Genomic DNA, 12,447 nt, shown 5'->3' on the forward strand with positions numbered 1-12,447 from the left:
GTGTTTAAACTGGTTCTAAAAGAGATAGTTTGAGGAGAAAGAATGAGTGTTTAACCTCTCTAGGGTAGGGGGCAGTATTTTCACATCCGGATAAAAAACTTACCCAATTTAATCTGGTTATTACTACTGCCCAGAAACTAGAATATGCATATAATTGTTTGATTTGGATAGAAAACACGCTAAAGTTTCTAAAACTGTTTGAATGGTGTCTGTGAGTATAACAGAACTCATATGGCAGGCAAAAACCTGAGAAGATTCTGTACAGGAAGTGCCCTCTCTGACCATTTCTTGGCCTTCTACACTCTCTTTATTGAAAACTGAGGATCTCTGCTGTAACGTGACACTTCCTACGGCTCCCATAGGCTCGCAGAGGGCGCCAGAACATTGAATGATGACTTTGCAGCCCATGGCTGAAAAACAGTAGCGCATTTGGTAAGTGGTCGATCTGAGAACAATGAGACGGGTGCGCGCGTGCACGTGAAGAGGCCATTTTCAACTTTGAGTCTTTGAACGAAAACAGGGTTTCCCGGTCGGAGAAAAATCGCATAAAAATTGATTTTAAACAGCGTTTGACATGCTTCGAAGTACGGTAATGGAATATTTAGAATTTTTTTTGTCACGATACGCGTCCGCGCGTCACCCTTCGTCACCCTTCGGATAGTGTCTTGAATGCAAGAACAAAACAGAGGATATTTGAACATAACTATGGATTATTTTCAACCAAAACAACATTTGTGGATGAAGTAGAAGTCCTGGGAGTGCATTCTGACGAAGAACAGCAAAGGTAATCCAATTTTTCTTATAGTAAAACTGAGTTTGGTGAGTGCCAAACTTGGTAGGTGTCAAAATAGCTAGCCCGTGATGGCGAGCTATCTACTCAGAATATTGCAAAATGTGCTTTTGCCGAAAAGCTATTTTAAAATCGGACACCGCGATTGCATAAAGGAGTTCTGTATCTATAATTCTTTAAATAATTGTTATGTTTTTTGTGAACGTTTATCGTGAGTAATTTAGTAAATTCACCGGAAGTTTGCGGTGGGTATGCTAGTTCTGAACGTCACATGCTAATGTAAAAAGCTGGTTTTTGATATAAATATGAACTTGATTGAACAAAACATGCATGTATTGTATAACATAATGTCCTAGGCGTGTCATCTGATGAAGATCATCAAAGGTTAGTGCTGCATTTAGCTGTGGTTTTGGTTTTTGTGACATTATATGCTAGCTTGAAAAATGGGTGTCTGATTATTTCTGGCTGGGTACTCTGCTGACATAATCTAATGTTTTGCTTTCGTTGTAAAGCCTTTTTGAAATCGGACAGTGTGGTTAGATTAACGAGAGTCTTGTCTTTAAATAGCTGTAAAATAGTCATATGTTTGACAAATTGAAGTAATAGGATTTTTAAGGTATTTGAAAATCGCGCCACTGGATTACACTGGCTGTTGCGTAGGTGGGACGAATTCGTCCCGCCTAGCCCAGAGAGGTTAACGAGAGTCTTGTCTTTAAAATGGTGTAAAATAGTCATATGTTTGAGAAACTGAAGTAATAGCATTTCTAAGGTATTTTAATATCGCGCCATGGGATTCCACTGGCTGTTGAGTAGGTGGGACGATTTCGTCCCACATAGCCTAGAGAGGTTAAACTGGTTCTAAAACAGATAGTTGAGGAGAAAGAACGAGTGTTTAAACTGGTTCTAAAAGAGATAGTTTGAGGAGAAAGAACGAGTGTTTAAACTGGTTCTAAAAGAGATAGTTGAGTTGAAGTCAGAGTTTGTTGTATCTCTCCATTCAAATAAACATGGCCACCAAACAAAGAGGCAAAGTGAAATGATCTGAAACATCTGGTGGATAGGAGAAGACTGGACGATTTGGCCTCCGGAGAGACAGAGGGAGCGAGAGAAAGAGAGAGGGAGAGAGAGAAAGCGAGAGAGAGAGAGAGAGAGAGTGTGTGTGTACATGCATGCCTGTGTTCTGAGACTGTGAGCTCATCAAAGAGATGAGTCCACAGCAGTAGAGACAGATGTAGCCTTGTGTGTTGTTGTAACTAAGGGGGGTAGCCTAGCCTAGCTTAGCTTAGCCTAGCCTGGCCTGCTACCAAACCCCTGATCTGTTTACTCTTTAGCTATTAGCATCACGCTAGCAGAGACTAACATTTGCTAGCGATTTTAAATCAGCAAACCTCATTATGTTTAGCCTGGCTATGCTTATTAGGTTTAGGAAGAAGGACTGTCATCTATCAATTAAGGAATAGCAGGGTCAACAGTCTTGGTTGACCCCATAAACTGATCTAAGGCAGTTTTACATCTCACCTCCTATTGATTAAATCAAATCAAATTTTATTGGTCACATACACATGGTTAGCAGATGTTAATGCGAGTGTAGCAAAATACTTATGCTTCTAGTTCCAACAGTGCAGCAGTATCTAACAAGCAATCTAATAATTCCCAACAACTACCTAATACACACAAATCTAACAAGTAATCTAACAATTCCCCAACAACTACCTAATACACACAAATCTAAAGGGATGAATGAGAATATGTACATATAAGTATATGGATGAGCGATGGCCGAGCGGCATAGGCAAGGTGCAATAGATGGTATAAAATACAGTATATACATGTGATATGAGTAATGTAAGATATGTAAACATTATTAACCTGTTGTGGTATAGGGGGCAGTATTTTCACGGCCGGATAAAAAACGTACCCGATTTAATCTGGTTACTACTCCTGCCCAGAAACGAGAATATGCATATAATTACTGGATTTGGATAGAAAACACTCTAAAGTGTGTCTGTGAGTATAACATAACTCATATGGCAGGCCAAAACCTGAGAAGATTCCATACAGGAAGTGCCCTATCTGACAATTTGTTGTCCTTCTGTTGCATCTCTATCGAAAATACAGCATCTGTTCTGTAACGTGACACTTTCTAAGGCTTCCATTGGCTCTCTAAAGCTGCCAGAAAGTGGAATGGGGTGTCTGCTGTCTCTGGGCAAAGAACAGCAGCAGAGTTTGTGAGTGGTCAGCCTGGGGACAGTGAGACTGAGATGCGCGTTCACGAGACTTCTCCATTTTTTTCTTTCAGCCTTTGAATGAATACAACGTTGCCCGGTTGGAATATTATCGCTATTTTATGAGAATATGTCCGTAAATTAAATATGTCCGTAAACACACCAGCCAGCTGGTCTGCGCATGCTCTGAGGCTAGGAATGCCGTCTGAGCCAGCAACCCTGCGAGGGTTAACATCTTTAAATGTTTAACTCACGTCAGCCACTGAGTAGGAGAGAGGGGGGGCACAGTCTTTGTTAGCGAGCGACGTTGGCAAAGAAGGTGTTTAGTTTGTCTGGAAGTGTAACGTCGGTATCCATAATGTAGCTGTTTTTGTAGTCCGTGATTTCCTGTAGACCCTGCCAGATACTGTTTATATTCAGTCATATTATCAGACCTCTTTCCATGATTAACCCCTGTGCGACATCCAGCGAAAAATCATATCGCAATTAGCATAACAAAATGTAATAATTATTTTTTTTCAATATTTTTTTTCAAATTATATCGTTTTATAGATAGACCTCTCCTGAATCGAACCACGTTGTCCGATTTCAAAAAGGCTTTACAGCAAAAGCAAAACATTAGATTATGTTAGAGGAGTATATCGTAAAAGTAGCCACATAGCCATTTTCCGACCAACCACATGCATCACAAATAACCAAAAAACAGCTAAATGCAGCACTAACCTTTCACAAACTTCATCAGATGACACTCCTAGGACATCATGTTACACAATACATGCATTCTTTTGTTCGATAAAGTTCATATTTATATATAAAAACAGCATTTTACATCGGCGCGTAAGGTTGACTAACTATTTTCCCTCAAATGCATCCAGTGAAACAGTGCTACAATTTACTAAATTACTATTCGAAAACATTTTTTAAATGTAATATTGTCATTCTAAGATTTATAGATGAACATCTCTTGAACACACCTGTAATGCCAGATTTAAAAATAACTTTACTGGGTAATCACACTTTGCGATAAAAGGGGATGCGATACTCAGAACAATAGGCTAGCAATAGCAATAGGCTAGCCATCTTGGAACAATCGCATATCACATCTAGTCTTGTATACTATTGTCAATAATCCCTTACCTTTGATTATCTTCATCCTTAGGCACTTCCAGGAATCCCAGGTCCACAACAAATGTACTTTCGTTCGAAAAAGTTAATCCTTTACGTCCCAATAGCTTGTTCTTGTTAGCGCGTTCTGAAGGCTTCACCAAAAGTTCCGACGTGCGCGGGGCTACTCTTTCAACAAAATGCATTTTTTTCTTATTTAGGTTCGTTCAAACATGTCAAACGTTGTATAACATAAATCTGTAGGGCCTTTTTCAACGAGAGCTCCAATAAGATTCGAGGGGGACGATTGCATTGTGTTTCAAAACGTTTCGAAAGGGGAGGGTAACCAGGGGCGCCGGCGTCATAATGGTGATGGCCCTCTCCGTGTGACCACGTTCCACAGCGTGTCATTCTGTCAGTTTTCACAGTAGGAGACTCAAATCACTTTGTAAAGACTGGGGACATCTAGTGGAAGCAATAGGAAGTGCTCAATGAACCATAGCTCACGGTGTGATTAATAGGCAACGTGATTAAGTTGAGTTCGCAATTCAGAATTCCACTTCCTGTTTCGATCTGTCTCGGGGTTTTGACTGCCATATGAGTTCTGTTATACTCACAGACACCATTCAAACAGTTTTAGAAACTTTAGGGTGTTTTCTATCCACAAGTATTAATTATATGCATATCCTAGCTTCTGAGTTTGAGTAGTAGGCCGTTTAAAATGGGCACGAATTCTTTTCAAAATGCGCTGTGGCGCCCCCTATCCTAGGCGACCGTCAAGAGGTTAAATGTGGTGGATCGGGCTTTCAGTTTTTCGCAAATGCCGCCAGCCATCCACGGTTTCTGGTTAGGGTAGGTTTTAATAGTCACAGTGGGTACAACATCTCCAATGCACTTATTTATAAACACACTGACCAAGACAGCGAATAGGTCGATGGCATTCTCTGAGGCTGACCGCTTGATCAAAACAATCTTGGAGCTTCCGATTGGTCAGACCAGCATTGAATGGTTCCCATCACTGGTACATCCTATTTGAGTTTCTGCCTATAAGTCGGGACGAGCAAGATGGTGGTGGGATTTGCCAAAGGGAGGGCGAGGGAGAGCTTTGTATGCATCGCAGAAGTTAGAGTAGCAGTGGTTGAGAGTATTATCCCTACGTGTTGTCCAATCAATATGCTGACAAAATGTAGGTAACATTGATCTCAAATTTGCTTTGTTAAAATCCCCAGCGACAATAAATGCAGCCTCGGGATATATGGTTTCCAGTTTACATAGAGTCCAGTGAAGTTCCTTGAGGGCCGTCTTGCTGTTCGCTTGAGTGGGGGGGATGTACACAGCTGTGACTATAACTGACGAGAATTCTCTTGGTAGGATATAGGGAGGGTTGGCTGATCCTAGATTTGTGCTGACTAACCACCTGGCGCATTGTAATTAGAGTGTTTTAGTTAAAGGGATACTTCGGGATTGTGGCAATGAGGCCCTTTATTCACTTCCTCAGAGTCAGATGAACTCGTAGATACCATTTGTATGTCTCTGTGTCCAGTATGAAGGAAGTTAGAGGTACTTGCACGAGACAATGCTAACTAGCTTGAGCGCAATGGCTGGAAGCAAAACTACCTCTAACTTCCTTCATACTGGACATAAAAAAGCTCACACACACACACACCACTACAACACACACACACACCACTACAACACACACACACACTACTATAACACACACACACACACACACACACACACACACACACACACACACACACACACACACACACACACACACACACAGCGTACATTGACACGCCCTGACCATAGAGAGCCCTTGGTTCTCTATGGTATAGTAGGTCAGGGTGTGACTAGGGGGTGTTCTAGGTTTATTATTTCTATGTTGGTGTGCTTGGTATGGTTCCCAATTAGAGGCAGCTGGTAATCGTTACCTCTAATTGGGGATCATGTTTAGGAAGCCTTTTCTCACCTGTGTTTTGGGTTAAGTGCATGTAGCACCTCTGATGTCACGGTTCGTTGATTGTTTACTTGTTTTGTTTGGAAGTTTGCACTAAATAAAGATGTGGAACTTTAATCACGCTGCGCCTTGGTCCGTCTCTCCACACAATCGTGACAGAATATCCCACCAAACCAGGACCAAGCAGCGTGCCCAGGAGGAGAAGGTATCCTGGGCTTGGGAGGAGATCAAGGAGGAGAAGATATCCTGGACATGGGAGGAAATCATGGAGGGACACGAAAGCCTTCCTTGGAAGCAGACACAGGGAGATAAGGGAGGACGGCGACGACGCCGGGGTTCATGGCCACAGAAAGCCCAAGGACAACCCCAAGATTTTTTGCACTCTCCTCGGTCGAGCCGAGGAGAGTGCAAGAGCCCGAATGGGATTCGATGGAACAGTGCGAGAAGGGATACCGAAGAATGGAGTTGGCTAGGAGTATGCGGCAACGCAGGCATTTGGAGGAATGTGTCATCAGTCCGGTGAAACCTGGGCCGGCTCTACGTATCTGGCTTCCAGTGCGCCTCCCCAGTTCGGTACGTCCTGTGTCTCCTCCTCGCACTCTCCCTGAAGTGTGTGTTCCCAGTCCGGTGCGTCCTGTGCCAGCTCCCCGTACTCGCCCTGAGGTGCGTGTCACCAGTCCGGTGCCACCTGTGCCGGCTCCACGAACCAGGCCTCCAGTGTGCCTCCCCAGTCCGGTTCGTCCTGTGCCTGCTCCCCGCACTCGCCCTGAAGTGCGTGTCACCAGTCCGGTGCCACCTGTACCGGCTTCACGCAGTAGGCCTCCAGTGCGCATTTACAGTCCAGAGCTTCCGGCGACGGTTCACAGTCCAGAGCTTCCGGCGACGGTTCACAGTCCGGAACCTCCTGCGACGGTCAACGGTCCGGAGAGTCCAGGCACGGCGTCCAACCCAGCTCCAAGGCCGGAGCCTTCCTCTGCGCCGGTGGCCAGTCCAGGCACGGTGCCCAGTCCCGCTCCATGGCGGGAGCCTTCCTCTGCGCCAGTGGCCAGTCCAGGCACGGTGTCCGGTCCCGCTCCAAGGCCGGAGCCTTCCTCTGTGCCGGTGCCCAGTCCAGGCACGGCGTCCAACCCAGCTCCATGGCCGGAGCCCTCCTCCGGAGCCCTCCTCCGGAGCCCCAGTCCAGGCACGGCGTTCAACCCGGCGCCATGGCCAGATCCGGGGTCTGGGCGGGGGCTACGACCTGCACCGGAGCCGCCACCGACACTAATCACCCCCCCCCACCCTCCCCAGTTGGTTTCAGGTTTTGCGACCGGAGTCCGCACCTTTGGGGGGGGGTCGGTACTGTCATGCCCTGACCATAGAGAGCCCTTGGTTCTCTATGGTATAGTAGGTCAGGGTGTGACTAGGGGGTGTTCTAGGTTTATTATTTCTATATTGGTGTGCTTGGTATGGTTCCCAATTAGAGGCAGCTGGTAATCGTTGCGTCTAATTGGGGATCATGTTTAGGTAGCCTTTTTCCCACCTGTGTTTTGGGTTAAGTGCATGTAGCACCTCTGATGTCACGGTCGTTGATTGTTTACTTGTTTTGTTTGGAAGTTCGCACTAAATAAAGATGTGGAACTTTAATCACGCTGCACCTTGGTCCGTCTCTCCACACAATCGTGACATACATACAGACACACACAGTGTCAAACTGTTCTGCCAGCACAGCCTAACCCAGAGGAAACAGGAGAGTGCTGTTCCACTGTGACACCTAACCCAGAGCAAACAGGGGAGTACTGTTCCACTGTGACACCTAACCCAGAGGAAACAGGGGAGTGATGTTCCACTGTGACACCTAACATAGAGCAAACAGGGGAGTGCTGTTCCACTGTGACACCTAACATAGAGCAAACAGGGGAGTGCTGTTCCACTGTGACACCTAACCCAGAGGAAACAGGGGAGTGCTGTTCCACTGTGACACCTAACCCAGAGGAAACAGGGGAGTGCTGTTCCACTGTGACACCTAACCCAGAGCAAACAGGGGAGTGCTGTTCCTCTGTGACACCTAACCCAGAGGAAACAGGGGAGTGCTGTTCCACTGTGACACCTAACCCAGAGGAAACAGCGGAGTGCTGTTCCACTGTGACACCTAACCCAGAGGAAACAGGGGAGTGCTGTTCCACTGTGACACCTAACCCAGGGGAAACAGGGGGAGTGCTGTTCCTCTGTGACACCTAACCCAGAGGAAACAGGGGGAGTGCTGTTCCTCTGTGACACCTAACCCAGAGGAAACAGCGGAGTGCTGTTCCTCTGTGACACCTAACCCAGAGGAAACAGGGGGAGTGCTGTTCCACTGTGACACCTAACCCAGAGGAAACAGCGGAGTGCTGTTCCTCTGTGACACCTAACCCAGAGGAAACAGGGGAGTGCTGTTCCTCTGTGACACCTAACCCAGAGGAAACAGGGGAGTGCTGTTCCACTGTGACACCTAACCCAGAGGAAACAGAGAGTGCTGTTCCTCTGTGACACCTAACCCAGAGGAAACAGAGAGTGCTGTTCCTCTGTGACACCTAACCCAGAGGAAACAGGGGAGTGCTGTTCCACTGTGACACCTAACCCAGAGGAAACAGGGGAGTGCTGTTCCACTGTGACACCTAACCCAGAGGAAACAGGGGAGTGCTGTTCCACTGTGACACCTAACCCAGAGGAAACAGAGAGTGCTGTTCCACTGTGACACTGTTTTCCTGTTGTTACACACAGAAACACACACCACAACACACACCACACCACACACTACAACACACACTACAACACACACTACAACACACACCACACCACACAACACACTACAACACACACCACAACACATACCACACACCACAACACACACTACAACACACACTACAACACACACCACACCACACAACACACACCACAACACACACTACAACACACACCACACACCACAACACACCACACACCACAACACACACTACAACACACACCACACACCACAACACACACTACAACACACACCACAACACACCACACACCACAACACACACTACAACACACCACAACACACACTACAACACACACCACACACCACAACACACCACACACCACAACACACACTACAACACACACCACAACACACACTACAACACACACCACACCACAACACACACTACAACACACACTACAACACACACCACAACACACACTACACCACACACTACAACACACTCTACAACACACACCACAACACACACCACAACACACACCACACACCACAACACACACTACAACACACACTACAACACACACTACAACACACACGTAATCACTGACTATATCACAGGCCAGCCAGAGGCTAAGCTAATTTGTTTATCGCCTCAAATCAACACCTGTCTAAACTGAGCCCAGGAATGAAGAGAGAGAGAGAAAGAGAGATAGATAGAGAGAGAGACAGAGGAGAGAGAGAGAGACAGAGGAGAGAGAGAGAGACAGAGGAGAGAGAGAGAGACAGAGGAGAGAGAAAGACAGAGGAGAGAGAGAGACAGAGGAGAGAGAGAGAGAGAGAGAGAGAGAAAGAAGAGACAGAGAGAGAGGAGAGACAGAGAGAGAGGAGAGACAGAGAGAGAGAGAGACAGAGAGAGAGAGGAGAGACAGAGAGAGAGAGAGAGAGGAGAGACAGAGAGAGAGAGGAGACAGAGAGGAGACAGAGAGAGTTCCATAATACAACTACAGAGTGATGTGTATTATCCATAACACAACTACAGAGTGATGTGTATTATCCCATAACACAACTACAGAGTGATGTGTATTATCCCATAATACAACTACAGAGTGATGTGTATTATCCCATAATACAACTACAGAGTGATGTGTATTATCCCATAATACAACTACAGAGTGATGTGTATTATCCATAACACAACTACAGAGTGATGTGTATTATCCATAACACAACTACAGAGTGATGTGTATTATCCATAACACAACTACAGAGTGATGTGTATTATCCATAACACAACTACAGAGTGATGTGTATTATCCATAACACAACTACAGAGTGATGTGTATTATCCCATAATACAACTACAGAGTGATGTCTATTATCCCATAACACAACTACAGAGTGATGTGTATTATCCATAATACAACTACAGAGTGATGTGTATTATCCATAACACAACTACAGAGTGATGTGTATTATCCCATAATACAACTACAGAGTGATGTGTATTATCCATAATACAACTACAGAGTGATGTGTATTATCCCATAACACAACTACAGAGTGATGTGTATTATCCCATAACACAACTACAGAGTGATGTGTATTATCCCATAACACAACTACAGAGTGATGTGTATTATCCCATAACACAACTACAGAGTGATGTGTATTATCCCATAACACAACTACAGAGTGATGTGTATTATCCATAACACAACTACAGAGTGATGTGTATTATCCATAACACAACTACAGAGTGATGTGTATTATCCCATAACACAACTACAGAGTGATGTGTATTATCCATAACACAACTACAGAGTGATGTGTATTATCCCATAACACAACTACAGAGTGATGTGTATTATCCCATAACACAACTACAGAGCAGACAGATAAGCGTCCATGCAGGATGCAGTGCATCACGATCTATATATCTATCTCCTGTGCCAGAGAGGAGTCAAGAGTGCAGACCTACTACAGCAGGTCTTGTTGATCAGGAGGTAAAGTGTAGTGGTTCTGTGCTCCTACTGTGTCAGGAGCACCACTACTCCTCTAAACTAAGTGAGTTGGGGAGTTTATTTGACCTTTATTTAACTAAACAAGGCAGTTAAGAACAAATTCTTATTTACAATGACAGCCTTGGAACAGTGGGTTAACTACCATGTTCAGGAAGAATGAATGATTTTTTATCTTGTCAGCTCAGGGATTCAATCCAGCAACCTTTTGGTTATTGACCCAACGCTCTAACCACTACGCTACCTGCCGCCCCAAGTAGTGAGCTACATGTAGTTCAACTCATCATTAAACTACATGTTGAAGTAGCTTGGTGGTAGTTGAACTCAATTCTAATCTAGCTCCTGTTTGCAGTAGTCAATTACTGTTTCGCCACGTAGTGGTGTAACTAACTATTAGAACTACAAACATTTTTTTTTTTATAAAATAAAATATGGGTGAAGTGGGCAATAAATTCCTTTATTTTTCTGCGTCAGATCTGCCTAATTCTCACTAGAAAAATAGTATTTGTGTTAGCTAGGTAAAGTGTTTTCAGAGTAGCTTCCCCGACACCGCTGAGTTTACATAACCTGGCTCTATACCTGCTGAGACTCCCTGTACCGTCTGAGTATTACACACTAATCACACGCTACACCGACTCTGGCGGAGGGAGGAAAACATATGACAAAACTGCATTTCCTCTTTATGACGCTATCCCAAAGCCAAAGCACGTTGCCCCCCAAAACGCAGTGTAAAAATCAGAGTGCTTTGGAAGTAGCCTGAAGGTTAACATCAATGTATCCCATTGACTTCAGACGACGTTTTATGTTGATTCGAGTGTTTTATGTTTCGAACGTGTATTAGTCTAAGTGGGACAGACAGAGAGGCGCTTACCTTCGAAGTCTGATAAAATCCCCTCCAGGTGGTCGTTGACGGAGATATGGGACATCCTGAATGTGCGTCCTTATCAACTCTTCCGGAGTTCACTGCAGCTCGATATAACGGGGTAAAAAATTCAAATAATAATAGTATATACTCAAATAAAAACGTTATTCCTTCCAAAGAAAATCCACTCGCATAACAGAAGAAAACCAACTGATACACGCTATTGGAATAGAACTCCGCGGGTCTTGCAAGCAAAACGTTTTGTTTTTTTCTGAATTCGGCTCACATCGGAGAGCGAGCGCACAACTGTTTGCCTCAGCATATGCCTCCGTCCGTCGGTCTGTCTGTGTCAGGAGAGGGTTTGAGCGGGTCTCCGGCGATGCGCCTCCCCTCTGGTCTCCCCTGCAATTGGAGCCCTGCCCCCTGCAGCCTGCCCTACCCTGGATGGAGGGATGGATAGAGGGAGAGAGGAAGAAGAGGGGCGGACCTCCGCCCTTCACCTAGCCCCTAGACATTGTAGGCAACACCTGGAATGGGGAGTCAGTAAAATGTCTCTGGCTGCCTTCCTTCACTTTCCCCGACGGGCGACTGTGTTCTAGTGATGCGCACGTTGACTCATAGCTCGCAGTCCCCACGGTTATATCCACGGTGCGAGCAGGTTTAGGGTCATGAAACATTGTGTGGATGAAGGGCGGGTGCCGGGTTGGGTTGAATAAAGAGACAACAATACCTTAAAAAAATACAATTCATATATATATAG

The 12,447-nt window shown here is 45.1% G+C and overlaps 1 protein-coding gene across 1 annotated transcript in view; it reads right to left on the bottom strand.

The window, feature by feature from the left end:
• Positions 1–12,136, bottom strand: part of LOC123743375 (uncharacterized) — a 59,697-nt gene extending 47,561 nt beyond the window's left edge. The window contains exon 1 of the mRNA XM_045719676.1: positions 11,697–12,136. Within this exon, the coding sequence (XP_045575632.1) occupies positions 11,697–11,751 (55 nt within the window). The 5' untranslated portion in view covers positions 11,752–12,136. The remainder of the gene's footprint in view (positions 1–11,696) is intronic.
• Positions 12,137–12,447: the final 311 nt, after the last annotated feature.

The sequence above is a fragment of the Salmo salar genome, chromosome ssa06 (assembly GCF_905237065.1).
Source record: "Salmo salar chromosome ssa06, Ssal_v3.1, whole genome shotgun sequence".
Classification (NCBI taxonomy): Eukaryota; Metazoa; Chordata; class Actinopteri; order Salmoniformes; family Salmonidae; genus Salmo; species Salmo salar.